This window comes from Eschrichtius robustus, chromosome 2 (assembly GCF_028021215.1).
Source record: "Eschrichtius robustus isolate mEscRob2 chromosome 2, mEscRob2.pri, whole genome shotgun sequence".
In the NCBI taxonomy this organism is placed as follows: Eukaryota; Metazoa; Chordata; class Mammalia; order Artiodactyla; family Eschrichtiidae; genus Eschrichtius; species Eschrichtius robustus.
This window is the reverse complement of record NC_090825.1, coordinates 165,978,983-165,996,013: the sequence shown is the minus strand read 5'-3', so window position 1 is coordinate 165,996,013 and position 17,031 is coordinate 165,978,983. Positions and strand designations below refer to the sequence as shown.

The following is a 17,031-nucleotide window of genomic DNA, read 5'->3' as shown; positions in this document are numbered from 1 at the left end:
CAGGGCTGAGGGAGGCCGAGGCGAGGCGGCGCCAAAGCGCCTGCGCACGTACGGCGGCCGAAAGGGACCAGAGGCGGCGCAGCCGGTGACAGCCGCGAGCCTCACCGTTTCCCCACGTGGCCGCGAAGACCGGGTGAGGAGCGGTGGCCGCCGAGCCCCCTCGCGCGCGAGGCAGAAAGTGGACGCCGCGGGGTCGGACTAGTGATTGTGGCGCGCCCGTCTGGGACTTCGTTTTGGGTAATGAAAGACTGTTACGAATGCCGCCCAGGGACAAAATCGCCCACTTCCGTGCCCTTCGCTTTTTTTCATTTATTCATTCTTTCACCTCCTATGTATGTACTGACTGCCTGCTGCATGTCCGGCCCCATCCTAGGCATTGGGGGGGGAAGGTGTTTAACAAAACGGGCCCCAGCTCTCATTCAGGTTAAATATCATTGGGGAGGAGACTAGACAGTAAAAGCAAATAAATAGATGAATCATTTTGCTCCATGTTGAGACAGTATTAAAATACTAAAAGAGAGCGATGCGGTAGGAGAGCGGGGCTGCTTTAAACAAAGTGGTTATGAAGGATATCCCTTGGGTAGCTGGGAAGAATGAGAAAGGAGCGGGGAACCACAGGTGAGAAGGTGTAGGTAGGGAAAGTGCTGGTAAGGGAACTGGGTTTTGTTCTGAGAGGGTTGGGAAGCCACTGCGGGATTTTGAATAGGTGAGTGAGGTGGTCTCTGTGCTTTCAAGTCTCCCTCTGGCTGCCTTGTAGAGCACAGAGGCACGGGGTATGGCAGGGAGGAAGCAGGTGAGGCCACCTGAACCAGGGTGGGTGTGGCAGGTGGAGGAAGATGAATCATTCAGGGTCCTCGGTTTGTCAAGGCACCATTTTCTTGAGAAGCAGAACCATGGCTTAGAGAGGGAAGCAGGCTGTCAGTTGAGAGCCTTGATAAGTCCCTTCCCCTCAGCATGCCTTGGACGCAGCATGGGGGTTGGTAATGCTGTTTCCTCTCCTGGCCTGGGCTGTTCCCCAGGTGGCTCCCAGATGACCATTCTCAGGCACCATCTTTCTCATGAGCTGTACTTTCATCCCTGTCCCTGCCCCCCACAGGCCTGTGCTGGACCCAGGGGACCCTGAAGGACTGTCCTAAGTGGTGGTTCCAGAGCCAGACACTGACTTCCCCAGCTCAGGGATCTCAGGGCTGAGCAGAGGGAGATTCTTGGGGCGGGGAGGGCGGGGGGGGGCGGGTACCGAGAGTACACAGTCTCTGTCTGAGTATCTAGGGAAGGCTCCCATGAGGAGGCGGCCTGGAAGGGCTGGTGGAAGCTCCGCAGAGGACCTAGGTGGAGGGAAAGTGTTAATGAGACAGGATAGGATCATGGCCAGGCCTCTCGCTGCCTCTCTGAGCTTCAGATTCCTCATCCTTAAAGTAGGCACAATGACATTCCCCTTTAGGACTGTGCTTCTATGACCAAGTGGCCACTCATCAATGGCCCACTCGGGTCTGAAGCATGGCCAGAGTCAAAGAAGCAACGTCTGGTGGCAGAGCCAGAAGCAGAGTCCCTCCAGCAGCATCCAGCCCCTCAGAGCTGGCCAGGAGCACCCCACCACCACCAGCCTGGGCTCCCCAGTGAGAAATTCTTTATCTTGAAACAGAAAATCCTTATTCTTTAACTCCACCTTTGATTTGGAAATCCTTAGCAATCCCTAAACAGGCTCCCTGTTCTTCTGGAGAATAAAGAGGGGGATATCTGCAAGGGAGTGAGATGAGGTGTTTGATGCCCTTATGTCTGCCACCCCCCCAGTAAACTGGCTGAATTACCTCTTAAGCAACAAAGGAAGAGAACAACTAGGTGATGTTTATTGAGCTCTGTGCCAAATCCTGTTCTAAGTGCTTTGTAGAAATTGATGGGTTGAATTTTCACTGCAGCCCTCTAGGTAGATTCTGTGGTTGTCCCAGTGTCACACATGAGAATTGACCAACAGTGAGGTTAAGTGGAGGGCTGGGGATTTGAGCCCCCCTGGCTGGCCCTGGAGCCTGTCCTCCCCCCGACCCCCAGCCCAAGCGTCTGCACAAACACAGATGGAATAATCACATCCCGTGCTGCCTCCACAAAGAGCAGTGAGGGCATGAGTGGCTTGTTTCCCTCACAGCCCAAATTTGCACATTCCCATGCCACGGTCCTAGTGCCCCCATGTGCCTTTGTCCCCCTAACGCACTTTCTGTGCTTTCTATGATGCATGCTTCTGGAATGGACTCGGGACCAGAAGAAAACAAAACTTTTAAAAGATGATATTACAACAATCAAGAAAGTCCGTCGTGTACTGTATGGTAGAAAATAGCATTGTATCAGTGTTAAATTTCTTGTGTTAAATTTCAGTTTTGCGTGAATGTATAAGAGAGTGTCCTCTTCATGCTGACATCTGTAGCAGGAAGGGGTCCCATGACTAGAACACACTCTCAAATGATGTACGTGTCACACACTCGTAGGCACACACTCACTCACATAGAGAGGTTAACATGGCAAAATGTTAACAATTGGTGAAGCTAGGAGATCCTTCCGCTTATACAGTGCTCCTTGTACTATTCTTGCAACTTTACTATAAGTTTGAAAAGTGATGTATTTTTCATTTTTTAAATTCTTGGCCATACCGCGCGGCATGACCCCAGTGGTCTTCAGAAGCGTCTTTGCTTTCTGGTCTCACTGGATGCTCCTGGCTTCTCCGGCCCATTTCCTGCCCAGACCTGGAATCAACTCTTACTCCAAGAGCCCTGGCTTCTCTGGTGGGAAATGGTATTTAGAGACCACAGTTGGTGTTCAGGGTGCTGCTCATTGCTGCTGTGGTATCATTTCCTCCAGGCATTTTCGGTTCATATTAATAGAAAATTGGTTATTTGCTCAAGAGAAAATGCATCATGAGTTCATATCATATTTCCAGTTCAAATTTAGTTCTGAGTTTTTACTTCTTTGATTTTATGTTAGAATCTTTTTTCTTTTATGCTCATTCCTAATGATATAAACATTATTACTTATTTGCTACATCTATAATTGTTTCTGAATAATATTTCTAATGTGGTTTCCAATAATATGATTACTGAAAACTGTTGAAGATTTTCTTTTGCAGTTCTATCCTTAGGGTAGATCCCAGTAAGAATATACAGTCATATCACTGTGTTTTAAAGTTGCATGAAATGATCTGATCCACATAGAAATACTGTTGGGTTCATGGCTTTCATTTTGCTCTTGATTTTTAGGGATTGCTTTTATTTTTATTTTGGTTATTTTGGCGTATTTCTTTTCCTAATCACATAAAGCATTTAGTTGAGTTCCAAATTCAAACCTGTAAAACAAGGTACGTTAAGAGAGAATAATGCAGCTTCTATTCCTGCTCTCACCATCCTTTTCTCTACCTCCTCTTACAGGTAACTATTTCTATTAGCTTTTGATTTACTTTTCTTTTTATTTATTATCATTTAGTAATAATAATAAATATTAATAGTAACAGTAATAAACATTACTAATTGTTATTATTTAATTAAATAAGTTTAATATCATTATTTTATTTTATATTTTATTAGTGCAATGGTATGCTATCATAACATATTATTTCATTAGATAAGTACATTTGAAGTACATAACTATATAATAGAGTAATATGTGAATAATATTGTTTATATTGTAATATTATAGTATATTATAATCATACAACATACAACATAATATTATTAAGATATTATTTTATATTTATTTTACTGTTACTACTGTTTATTATAAGGACATACATTATATTAACATTCCCCATTTTTTAGATAAAATATACTGAACTACCTGCCCTTGTCTGTACTTTTAGATATTCTGTGGATGTTGGGAGATCACCCTTTCCTGTGACTCGGGTTGTAAGAATTTTTCCAGGGCGGTTATAGGCTCTGGCCCCTTGGTAGATGCTCCCTAAATGGTAGCCAGGTTCTCATTTGCCCTCTGACCCTTGATGATGCTTACTTTTCACCTTCTCAGCTTGGGAGCAGCTACTGGGTGCCCTTGACCCCGCACAGAGGAGATGAAGATGGCCTCCAAGCGCATCACCCAGGAGACCTTTGATGCAGCCGTTCGGGAGAACATCGAGGAGTTTGAGATGGGGCCAGAGGAGGCAGTGAAAGAGGCTGTGGAGCAGTTTGAATCACAAGGTAGGGTGGTGTGGCTCGGTCTCAGCGCTGGTCTGGCTCTTTGCCCAAGAGTCGCCTCCAGTCCACGGCTCTCAATGTGAAAGGAGTGGTATCCTGCCATGACCACATCCCTCCTGGCATGACAGCCCTGGGCACTATCTTCTGTCTACACTCTGCCCCAGGCACGCTGGCCACCCACTCCCACCTTGCTGGAGCCCACCCTCTGCTTGCCTGGACCTTACCCTGACATCTGCAGGGCTGGGTCCTTCAAGGTGGGTCTCATTTTAACTGTCGCTTCCTTGAAGAGACTTTTCTTGACCACCTCTCGAGAAACAGGGCCACCTGTCTCCCTGCCCCACCTGCACCCCAGCTTGAGTTCATGGAGGCAGAAGGGGTGTTGGTCACCAGCCTCTGGAAACAGGTGGCCTGCTCCAGCCAGGCCTTGGAAGAGAGTGGTTAAGAGGGAGCTCTTTGCAATAATGTGGGCAGGGTTAGACCCTGCTAGCCACAGCAGGGACCTCCCCCTTCCCATGACAGGCCAAGGCAAGGGATGAGGGTCATCTGATAGAGGCAGAGGCAGGAAGCTGGGGATGAACACCCTACTCTCCCACTCCTCCTGCCCCTGATCTTGAGTCCGGCTTCCCATTGGCCAAACCCAGTCAGACGCCAGAGGGCGAGGGAGACTGGGGATCCAGCGTTCGAGGTCAGAAGCTGGTGTCCTGGGCACAGAGTAGTGTATAGACACTGGACAGGGGCTGGTGGGGCCCCTAGACAGGTTCTGCACAGTGGGGGCTTCCTTCGGGGGTGCAGACGAGGCTGGGGATGCAGCCAGGGTGAAGAACAATGGGAGCCCCAAGGGAGAAGGCCATGGGTTCCCCTCCCTTCTCAGCCCACCAGGCAGAGTGTGTCCCTCACTGTGGCGCTGGTGTGTAGCCTCACTACTCCTCTGCTCCCATTGGCTGGACAGGGCAAAGACAAGGCAAAGGTGCAAAGACCCCCCCCCAACCCCACACCCCCGTGTGGGTGTGGCTGCTGGGCCCTGCCCAGGCAGGGAGGGAGTGGGGTGGGGAGCTGGGCAGATCCCTGAAGGCCTCCAGAGTAGGGTGGTCCCAGCTGAAGGGACGTGAGGTGTGACTCCAGCAGGCCCATGGGGATGATGGCTGTCACTTGTTTCCTGACTTCCCCATCCCCTGCAGGGGTTGATCTGAGCAACATTGTAAGGATGACGCCGAAAGTCTCTGCGGATGGACCCCAGGAGCCCACACATGACATCCTGCAGGTAGGAGAGGGCAGCCCACGTGGGCCTTACACGCATGGTCCTGCATCACCTCATAACTCTGTCGGGGGCACCCTTTCCCTGGTTCCCAGATGGCAGACACAGATTCAGAAGGTCAGAGCCTACTCAGCAAGCACAGACAAGCCTGAGTGTGCAACCAGGGCTCCTTGAGTCCATGTCAAAGGGCCTCTCAGGGGCCACTGTGATCTGCCCACCCACCCACATGCCACATTCTGGGATTGGAGCTGCCAGAGTGGACAGGGAGTGGATAGCACTCCAGACGTAAGGGGCGGACAGCATTCATGTTTGTCTTGGGGTTCAGGGCCCCCGGGAGGAGCCTCTCTCCGGCCTCCCAACCACTGAATTTGCTCAGAAAATTGGACAGGAATCCCAGGAAAAGAAAATGCAATCACAGTAAGGCTGTCACTTACTGAGCACCGACTCTTTACTGGCACATTACAACCCATCCCCTTAGCACTCTAACTGGCCTGCAAGGTAGGTGGTGTCATCTCTGGCTTTCTGATGGGGAAACGGAGGCCCAGAACCTGCCCTTGCTCTGCAGTGACCCAAACAAGGAAAGTACAGCTCACAGAGGTTAAGTCCTTTATTTAAGGTCATCCATCAAACTGGATGGATGTAAACTGTTGGTAAAACAGCAGAAGGTTCTAGTTTTTATTGAGAACCGGCTGTGGACTCAGTTCTGTGCCAGGTGCTTTCCTTATGCCGTTTCAGTTATTCACCCAAAGACACCTCTGAGGGTAGGGTTATCATCCCCATTTAAAGGATGGGAAAATTGAGATCCAAAGAGAAGAAATGATCCCACAAGCCACACAGCATGGACCCCCCCCCCCCAAAAAAAAGGGAGGAGGAGGGGGAGACAGCCATGGATGTGAACCTAAGGGAAATCATACAGTATCTGTCCTTTTGGAACTGGCTTATTTCACTTAGCATGATGTCCTCAAGGTTCATCCATGTTGTAGTATTTGTGGCTGAATAATATTCCTTTGTATGGTTGAATAATATTCCATTGTATGACTGTACCACATTTTGTTTATCCATTTGTCCATTGATGGACACTTGTGTTGTTTCTGCCTTTTGACTGCTATAAATAATGCTGCTGTGAATATGGGTGTACAGATATCTCTTTGAGACCCTGCTTTCAATTCTTTTAGGTATATACCCAGAAGTGGAATTGCTGGATCTCTTGGTTTAATTTTTTGAGGAACCACCATACTGCTTTCCACAGCAGCTGCACCATTTTATATTCCCACCAATAGTGCACAGGGTTCCAGTTTCTCCACACCCTCACCAACACTTGTTATTTTCTGTTTGTTTTTCTTTTCATAGTAGCCACCTGAATGGGCGTGATGGTGTCTCATTGTGGTTTTGATTTGATGTTGAACATCTTTTCATGTGCTTAGTGGCCATTTGTGTATCTTCTCTGAAGAAATGTCTATTCAAGTCACACACACAAATAGGTTTTAACCTATTTCTTTCACCTTTTAAAAAATTTTCTTTTTTATTGAAGTAGAGTTGATTTACAGTGTTGGGCCAATTAACCTATTTCTTAATATTCTGTTTCATCATAACATATGTTTAGTTAAGTCCACAAATGAGAGCTCAGCGAGGGTTGGCTGACAGGCATTCTTGACTTTCATGGCAGTCAAGGCCAAATCAAAGCACTTTGGGCTGATGGTATCTGTAGACCCACCCTCTCCAGGGCTGGATGCAAATGATGTCATAAGCTCCAGGGGCATGGGTTCATCTTGGGCTCAAGCTGAGACAGGTCCTCAGGTCAGGGCATTGAGTGGCCACTAGACTTGTGTGCCCTATTGAAATTGTCTTCTCTCATTATAAGCTTTTTCTCCAAGGGCTTAGAGTTGAACATGGGTAAACCAACCGTGTGTACAGCATGGTTTCATTTGGCAGGTGCTCAGTAAATATTTGTGGAGTGAATGAGAGAGATGAACAGGAGGTATATGATATGGGCAGGACTGGTAAAGGTGGCTTTCACCTTCCTTAGAGAGCTAGCCATTGGTGGGTATGTCAGTTAGTTATGACTGCGTAACGAACAACCCAAGGGGAATTCCCTGGCAGTCCAGTGGTTAGGACTCCGTGCTTTCACTTCTGTGGGCCCAGGTTTGATCCCTGGTCGGGGAACTAGGATTCTGCAAGCCACATGGCACGGCCAAAAACCAACAACAACAAACAACCCAAAACAATAGCCATTTTATTGTTTTTGATGATTTTGCTGGGTTGACTGATCTCAGCTGGATGGTTCTTCTGCTGGTCTCACTTGGGAGCCTCTCATGCAATGGCAGCTAGAGCTAGAATGTTTAATGTCTGTACTCGTGTGTGTGACTCCTTGTCAGGGACACTGAGATGGCAGGGCCTCTCTCTTCCTCTCTCCCTCTCCCTCCCTCCCTCCCCCCCTCCATGGCCTCTCAAGCTCAGTGGGGACTTCCCTGGTGGTCCAGGGGCTAAGACTCCATGCTCCCAATGCAGGGGGGCCCGGGTTCAATCCCTGGTCAGGGAACTAGATCTCACATGCCACAACTAAGAGTTCGCATGCCGCAACTAAAGATCCCACATGCTGCAACTATAAGATCCTGCATGCCGCAACTAAGACCCAGCACAGCCAAATAAATATTAAAAAAATAAATAAATAAAAGCACAGGTGTGGAAGCTGCCACAGCTGGAACTAGCCCCACAGAACTTCCACCAAGGCCCAGATCCCACACGAGGGAATCCCACAGGGGTGCAGCACTGTCGCTGTGACCGTCTTTGGACTGAGCTGACACTGAGGTTTCTCCCATGTCCCTTAGGCCCTGGATGACCTGCAGGAGTCCATGGCCCGCTCTCACCCCCAGGAGGTGTCAGCACACCTCGCCCGCTTTTGCGAGCAGTGCAAGCAGCAAAAGGCCTGCCGCTTCTTGGCAGCCGAGAAGGGGGCCTACCCCATCCTCCTCGCCACCTGGAAGTTGGCCACAGCAGGTGACCAGGGTCTCCTGCTCCAGGCCCTCAATGCCCTGTCAGCCCTGACTGATGGCCAGCCCGACCTCTTGGACACGCAGGGCCTGCAGCTCCTGGTGGCCACACTGGCCCAGAATGCTGACTCGGCCAACGTGACCTGCTCGGGGATCCGCTGTGTGCGCCACGCCTGCCTGAAGCACGAGCAGAACCGGCAGAGCCTGGTGAAGGCCGGCGTGCTACCCCTGCTGACCGGCGCCATTGCCCGGCACAGCTGCTGTGCCGACGTGGTCAGGGAGGCCTGCTGGGCCCTACGCATCATGACCTTTGACGATGACATTCGTGTGCCCTTCGGCCGTGCCCATGACCATGCCAAGATGATCGTGCAGGAGAATGGAGGCTTGAAGGTGCTCATTGAGGCCGCCAAAGGTAGGAGCAGGTGTGGTAAGAGTGAGAGTCAGGGTTTAGGGCTGCTTCAGGTCTGGCTGGCTCTGGGCACCACTTGTATTTGTCAGCTTGGTCCCACCTGCATGGCAGCCCTAGCATAACAGTGTCTTTACTCCTAGTTGCTCCAGGAGAGTTCCAAGCCAGCGCTCATTGGCCCAGACCACATCCCATGCTCATCTCTAGAACCATTTGGGGAGGGGGCTTGGCTCTGTCCAGCAACACAGACTGAGAGTGGAAAAGAGGGCTCCTCAAAGGGAAAAATAAGGGTGCTGTTTCCTGAAGATGGGGGAGTGTTGCTGGCACTCACTGTGGCCGCTCCCAGGCAGAGGTTTACACTTTGGTTCATACTTGGCCACCCATTCTTGTGCATGTCCATGTGCCTGACTCTGGGGTGACCCTGATGAGGCAGCCAAGGGAGGTCACAACACTGACGTTTGGGCACCAAAGCCCCTGACCTCTGTCCACTGCACCCACTGGAAAAGGCCTGACTGGGGTCTGGTGCACAGAAGGTGCTAGAAGAATGAGTTCCCCTTTCCAGCCTGCCCTGTGGCTCTGGCTCTCTCGCCAGGCCTGTGTGTGCGACTCTGGCCCTGTCTGTGGGGGAGTAGGGCCTGCCTCAATCTCCCCTCCACATCTCCAGAGAGGGTGAAAACCAGCTGCAAAGTTGGGCTGCTTTTCCGAGGGGTGCTTTGCATCTTCCTTGTTTATTTACAGGAGCTCCTATCAGTGAGAGTGCTACCACAGAGACAGCACCAGTAGGGTGTGTGTATTTTTGTATATATATGTATACATATATACGTGTATATATATAGAGAGAGAGAGAGATTTATTGCAAGGTATTGGTTCATGTGGTCATGGGGCTTTTGAATCTGAAATCTGTGAAGCAGGCCGGAGGCTTGGGCAGGAACCAACACTGTACTCTGCCGGCAAGCTTCTTCCTCTTCAGGGAGACCTCAGTTTCCCTCTTAAGGTCTTTGGCTGATTAGATGAGGCCCACCCAGACTGTCGAGGGTTATTTCCTTTACTTGAAGTCAGCTGGTCGTGGATGTACCACATCTAGAGAACGCCTCCACGGCACACCCGGATTAGTATTCATGGAGTCACTGGGGACTGTGGCCTGGCCAGGGGGTCCTATAAACGACCATCACTGAGCTCTGTGTCATTATGGCTCTCCGTGCCCCCCTGCTAACTCCCTAACTCTCCTCCCGCCATCATTCTCAGTCATGCCTCTCCTCCCTGGTGCCTCTGAGCTTTGTCTTCAGCATCTGTGTTTAATTTTGCTCAGGTCAACTCTATCCATATGTCCCTCTGCAGCTTCTAGGTGTCCTGTTGCAGTTAGAAAGGTCGTTCCCTACCCAAGATCATAAAAATAGTCTCCGATGTCTTATTATAGCACTATTACGGTTTTCTTTTTTTAGCCGAGATCATCAGTTGGTCTGGAATTTATCTGGGGCACAGTGGAGGGGAAGGTACAGTCCTGTGTCTTCCCCCGAAGCCAGCAGGGGGCACTGCAGGCCCAGGCAGCACCCCGCCCCCACCCCCGCACCTTGTGGTCCCTGGGGCCCTCCTGGTACAGGCGGCCACCCGGCCAGGCAGAGGGACCAGGCTTCGCTGGTGGAGCGGGATTTGGGATTCCTCCCAGGACTACTGGCTCGGAGCCTGGGCTGGTTTTCTCTCTCCTCACCCCAGCGGTTCCTCCTCCTCCGTCTGCAGCGTTCCCCGACAACCCCAGCATCCTGAGTGATCTCTGCAGCACCCTGTCCCGCCTGGCTGTCCGCAACGAGTTCTGCCAGGAGGTCGTCGACCTCGGGGGCCTCAGCGTCCTGGTGGCCCTGCTGGCCGACTGCAGTGACCACCAGGTGGGCGTCCAGAGCTGTCTTAGGGTGTGAAGTCCCCTCGCCTGAGTTTCACTCTGTCATTTCTCTCGACACCTGGGGAAGGCTCCGGGCCTCCCAGTGAACTTTGTCCCTCTAGGCCCTGATCAGCCAGCCAGGCTTGAGTCAGAACACACTGGCCCTGTCTGCTGAGCCCAGATCCAAAGATCAGTTTTCACTTCTCATGACCCATGAGAAGGACCTCAAATTTAGGGGGAAAACAAACCCACCCACTCTCTCTCACTGTCCTTTAGTGGTGGGGGGGCTGGTCCAGACCCCAGCTCAGGTGTGTGATGCTTCAGTGAGGCCACTCTGCTCGCTGGCCTGAGCCAGCCACATGCCTCTCTGTGTGTTTTGGCGGGGGGATGGGGGGGTGTTGAAGTCATCCAGACGCCTCGCCTGGATGCAGGTGGCCTGAACCACAGGGTCCACTTCCCCGAGCCTCCCCTGCCTTCTCTATACAGCAAGTGATGAATAACCCTGCTCTTCCATGCCAGCTGCATGCCCCGGGGTGGCCCCACCTGTGTTCAGACAGCAGACACTGAAACAGCCCCAGACCCTCCCTCGAGACACAGCCAAGCAGTTAATGCCTGGGTGCCTCTCAGGAGAGGGGTGTGGCTGGGTGTGACCCGTGCATTGCCCTCTCTTCAGGACCTTGTGAAGCAAGTGCTGAGCGCCCTGAGGGCTATCGCAGGCAATGATGATGTGAAGGATGCCATTGTCCGCGCCGGCGGGACAGAGTCCATTGTGTTCGCCATGACCCGGCACCTGGCCAGTCCCCAGGTACCCACCCCAGGGCAGGGGGGACACACGAGGTGGGGCTGCATGGCTGGACTCCCAGATCAGTATCTGTATCTACATGACGGTCTTTCCCATCTCCCGAAGCAGGGCCAGGCCTAGGGTGAGGTCAGCGAGCAAGAGGCTGGGGGCAGGGTGAGTGAGGGCCGGGGTGGGGTGAGCAAGGGGTCTGGGGTGAGACCATCACCCCTAAGAGCTGGTTTGATGCACCTGGTGTCGTTTCTGTTACTTCTGGTCCAGTACACACGTGGACTGACAGCGGTCTGTCCAGGTGAGGTTTCAGGGCACTCACCTGGGGAGCTGGTGACAGTGGGGGTCTGTCTGCCTCCTCTCAGCCATCCCCGTGACCCACCCCGCAGGTGTGTGAGCAGAGCTGCGCGGCCCTGTGTGTCCTGGCACTGCGCAAGCCAGAGAACAGCCGGATCATCGTGGAGGGCGGCGGGGCCCTGGCTGCACTGCAGGCCATGAAGGCACACCCGCAGGAGGCTGGCGTGCAGGTAGGCGTGGGGGACAGGAGGAGGGGACGGGAGCCTGGCGTGCACGTTGCCGGGGGTGGGAGGGGGAGGGTGCAGGTCCTCTTTGTCCCTGTCCCATCCCCATCATGACCCAAGGCTCCAGGGTCTCCTTCCTTCTCAGCCCCTGATGTCCTGCATCTACTTCCCATCCTCCAGAAATGTGCTGAATTCTGCCCGCTGCTGTCTTCTTTGCTCTTCTTGCATTTGCTCTTTTCCTTTCCTAACAGTCTCTTTAGAGGGATCTGAGGAGGAGGAGGAGCTGTGGGGACCAGCAGCTGGGGATCTGCTGGGATTTGGGAAAGGTTCCCTGCCCCACCTTAGGCTGCTGCTTTGTGTTTTGCATGTGGGGCCACTGTCCACGCCTTGCTGGGGAGGCAGCAGAGGTGAAGTGTAGGCAGGGCGATGCGCAGCCCTGCCAGAAACCCACATTCCTCCCTGCAGCAGCCCCCAGGGCGCTCCCTGCCTCCCACCTTTCATACCCTCCCAGCACAGGGGCCTCCTTGTTGGTCCTGAGACACACCAGGCTTGGTCCCACTGGGGACCTTTGCTCCCTCCTCCAGGATGCTGTGCCCTTGGCTGGCCCATCACCTTGTCCACTCCTGACCACCCCGGCCGGGCGGGCCCTCACACCTCACCTGCTTCTCACCTGCTCTCCCACTGGTGGTGGATGCCATGTTGGGGTGCTTCTCAGCACCCACCCCCGGCAGAGACACGGAGCACAAATGCCGACTGAATGAATAACAGTATAATTGACAGATGGACCCTGTACACAACCCCACTTTTCCCACTGTTTCCCTGCCCTCCTCCCCTGCTGCCCGGCCAGCATCAGGGGATGTTGCTCTGAGACTTTGGGTCTCGCACCTGAGGGACCAGCCCCACCTGCCAAGCACTTGGCTACCCTGAGCTTTAGTCTCCTCACCTGGGAGCTGGGGTGATTAGCCCTGCCTCCAGGGCTGCCAGGAGGATGAAGTGGAGGCATGAATCTAGCCTGATGAGTCATAGCGTAGGCACCTGCTGAATGTTGGCTGCAGCCATGTTGTCTTATGATGAGGACTCCGAGGTCAGAGTGGACCCCACCCCCGGCTCCCACCTGCTGGCTCACAGCCACTCGCCTTCTGCTCTCCCTTCTAGAAACAGGCCTGCATGCTGATCCGAAACCTGGTGGCCCGAAGCCAGACCTTCTCACAGCCCATCCTGGACCTGGGGGCTGAGGCACTCATCTCGCGGGCCCGTGCCACCCATCACGACTGTGAGGACGTGGCCAAGGCCGCCCTGAGGGACCTGGGCTGCCACGTCGAGCTCCAAGAGCTGTGGACTGGCCAGAAGGGTAACCTGGCACCATGAGCCCAGGCTCAGTGTGAGCTGTGACTGGGTGAGTCATGTGACTCAGGAACAGCTGGGGAGAGGGTGGGGGCAGGAATCATGTCCTGCTACTCTGCCTCCAGATTCCTCCCCCATTAACAGGAAGTGTTTTCTGATGGGTACCAAGCATTGGCCAGGGGGTGGGAAGGGAGCATTCCTGAGGTACCTACACAGCAGAAAGCAGCCCCTGGGTCCCGGCCTCCCCGCATGCTGTTCCGCTCACCGGCTGACAGCCTCGGCTTCATCTGTCCTGTGCCACCCAACCCCACTGCCCTTTCCTAGTAGAAGCGCCCCCTCAGCATTGCTTAGGGCCAAAGGTCTGTCTGAAACCTGGAAACCATACTGGCCAATCTCAAAGCAGGGCAGGGATCCCACTTCTGTTCCTACAAGTCCGTTCTCATCCCTGCTACTGCTTCTCTCACCTGTAAAATGGATCACAGATGCCTTGCTGTGCTGAACAGAGGGCAGGGACCAAGGCTCGTTTGTTTCCAGGTGTCCCAGGCCAGCCAGTGATGCCTGGTAATAAAGGACTGTTGGTTGATCAATGGAAGGGTCTCTTCCGTAGCACCACGTGGCATGGGAGCCACAGCAGTGGCCTCAAAGAACAGGGGAGAGGGGTGCATGTTTGGGGAGGTCATGGGTTCACTGAGGAAAGTGAAGGGGTTTTGAGAGCAGCCTGGGATGTATGATTCACTGTCACCCTCAGAGGGGTGGGCTGCTGGGGTCATTGTCAGACTTGGGATCCAAGGGTGCCAAGGTTGCTGTTCCTCAATGTGCATTGACTTTCGGGGGCTGGAGCGCTCAGTGTCTAGCCCCCACCCAGCTCTGTGGCCTTGAGCTGGTGACCTAACCTCTCTGAGCCTTGATTTGCTCCTCCGTAAAGCAGGGAGAGGGGAGGGGATAGAGCCCCCTCCAAAGGGTGTTGGAGCAGAGCTGGGCACATGGGAGACACCTGACCGTCTAGCTTTAGCACCCGAGTCACCCCAGGAGACCGTCCTGCACTCTCCCACCTGGCCGCGTTGAGGTCCTCACTCACTGGCTGGCTTCGGCAGCCTGGCTTCCCTCTCTGAGCCTCAGTTTCCCCATCTGTAAAGTGGGCATCACTGTTGCTGCCCCCAGTGCCCATCCTCCCCAAGTGTCTTGGAGGAGTCGCCAGGCAGCGGTGCCTGGCAGACCCCAGCTGTCCTTCTCTGCATTCACCCTTGGGGTCATGTTGTGGTCACCTGGCAGCTCGTGCATCCCGCGTGGCCCAGTCAGGGTCAGGGCAGCCTCAGGCCCCCTGGTGGGCTCCAGGCGCCATGCCTGACACCTCCAGCTCACACATTAGGAGCCCTTCTCACCTCTCGGAGTCCCCACCCCACTACAGGTCATTCACCTCCTCTAGGCTGAAGAATGTCTTGAGTTCAGTCCTTGACATCAGCTCAGGCCCTTGCCCAGAAGGCTTCTGGTTTCTATGGAAGTTGGCCCATGCAAATAGCTATGGGGGGAGCATCACCCTGGTCCCACCTTCCTGTGGTGTCCAAACCTCCTCCACCCCTGGATGGGTGGGGCCCTGCCAGCTCAGTGGGGCTGATGAAAACCTCTGACCCAGTCACCCGGCCCTGACCTCCCTCACTGGGGACTCAGCCACACCTGCTCCAGGTTGCCCGACTTGACTTCTAGGTTGGCCACCCATGTGACCTTGGAGCAGTCCTTGGGCCCCGTGAGCATCATGTTTCTTCATCTGTCTCTTGGGGGGGGAGGTGGGAGCTACTAGTCCATTTCTGGGGAAGTCTGAGGTGCCAGCCGTGTAATTCCTGCCTCAGCTCTGCTCTCAACCTGCCTGTGGCTCCCCATTGCCCTCCCCATAAAACCAAACTGTCCTCCAGGCCCTACCCGCCTCCCACCCACATCTTCCCCATGCTCCCCTTTAATCACAGTTCCAGTCACTCCAGCCTCCCCGCCTCAGGGCCTTTGCACATGTTGATCGCTGCATGGAGCATCCTTCCCCAGCCCTACCTGTGGCCAGCTCCTTCCTGGCACCAGGTTCCAGATCACACATTGCCTTCTCAGAGATTCCCTATTGTTCCCCTGCCCTGGCACCACCACCCGCCCCCCCTCCCCCCCCGCCAATCACCACTTGTGCTGTGTCCTTGATCTCTGACCCCATCTAAGGTCACCTCACTTGTGGGCTTTTCTCCTTTGTCTGCCCCTCCCCCCCGCCCATGAGCTCCATATGGGCAGGCTCCTGGGTCCCCGCTCTGCTCCAGTTTCCCATAAATGTGTTTGAATGTACACCTGAGTAAATTAATAGGTACGCAGGGTGGTTGGAGGGAAGGCCTCTGCCCCTGCAGCCCCAGTCCCCTCCCCTGGGCTTCCAACCAGCCTTCCTACAGCTGCAGGCTTCTTCCAGGAGGGGTGGCTCCTGCTTATCAGTCCTCCCCACCTTGCCTGAGGGTGTCTCCAGCGGGTGTGGGTCAGGGCCTGTTTGGACATCCCCAGGCTGGGTGAGGCCCCGCCTCCAGCTGAAGACCCCACATTTCACTGAGGTCCGCCAGGCCTGTGTTCCAGTCCCTCCTCTGCCACCTCAGGTGAGCCTCTGCCTCCTCACCTGGAAATGAGCTAAGTGTGTCACTGCACAGGGCCACAGCAAGGCCTGGTTCAGGGGATGCCTGGCACAGAGCACTGTTTTAAGGAGCGCTTGCCATACTGTCCTTGTTTTTGACACGGAAACATGGGCTAAGGGGGAAACCGCTACAAGAAAGGGGTCAGCACATTCAGTTCTGCCTCTACTGTTGTGTGCTTTTCGAGGAGGGGCCTGACCTCTCTGAGCCTCTGGGAGGCTGAGTGAGGCTGCCTTTGAATCAGTTAGTCTTGACTGTCGTCTCTGTTAAGGATGTGTCCCTCCAGCCAGGGAAGGGCCCAGCGTCCTGGGAAAGGAACACTGTTGCTTTTTCACTGTGAACACATTTGAGAGGCAGGGCCTGTGAACCCCATTTTCCAGATGAGAAACAGACTCGTCGGCATTCAAGGGGCCAAGATGGGATGAGAACCTGGCTCGGCCTGCCTCCATGCCCCTCCTCTGTTGCCAGCGTTGCTAACATGACCTTGGGCAAATGGCTCTCTAGCCTCGGTTGATTAAACCCTGTCACCGTGCCCAGGCCTGGCTCACGGCCATCGTGTCAGATGATTCCTGGGATTCCTGAGAAGTAGCGGGAACTGGCGGCGCAGAGAGTCAGTGTTCTGCCCAGGGGAAGCCAGGCAGACAGGGAAAAGCTGGAATCCCCTGGGCACCCTCACCAGGTACAGCCGAGGTGCCCATGGTGGGGGTGTCAGTTGCTGATGCCAAGAGGCACTGCCTGCCATTGTTGGGAGGTGGCAGGGAGGTTGGCCAGCACCAGCTTGCTGATGAGTGAACAGAAGCCAGAGCCCAGCCAGCGCCACTGGCACCATCAGGAGAGGCAGCCCAGTGCTGGACCACTGCCTGACACTTGCCTCAGTTGGCACTGTCCCTGGGGGTACTGTGAGACCTTCCAGGAGCTTACTGCCTCCCTCACAGGACCTGGCAGGTGGGTGCTGCAGGTGGGGACTCCTCCAGTATAAATATCTCCCTCTTTGGGTGGCAAACCACGCCCATAGTTGGTCTGTGTCTACATTCC

The 17,031-nt window shown here is 54.0% G+C and overlaps 1 protein-coding gene across 2 annotated transcripts; it reads left to right on the top strand.

Annotated features, from left to right (window-relative positions):
* Positions 1-3: 3 nt before the first annotated feature.
* ARMC6 (armadillo repeat containing 6) lies at positions 4-13,938 on the top strand. Of its 2 annotated transcripts, none has more exons than XM_068536677.1 (8): positions 4-133; positions 4,003-4,172; positions 5,348-5,430; positions 8,253-8,826; positions 10,558-10,703; positions 11,370-11,501; positions 11,876-12,013; positions 13,163-13,938. In XM_068536677.1, the coding sequence occupies exons 2-8, from the start codon at positions 4,046-4,048 to the stop codon at positions 13,373-13,375; spliced, it is 1,413 nt and encodes a 470-aa protein (XP_068392778.1). In that variant the 5' UTR covers positions 4-133; positions 4,003-4,045; the 3' UTR covers positions 13,376-13,938. The 2 variants fall into 2 exon arrangements, with proteins under 2 accessions (XP_068392778.1, XP_068392777.1); XM_068536676.1 differs by having other exon boundaries at positions 4-237.
* Positions 13,939-17,031: the final 3,093 nt, after the last annotated feature.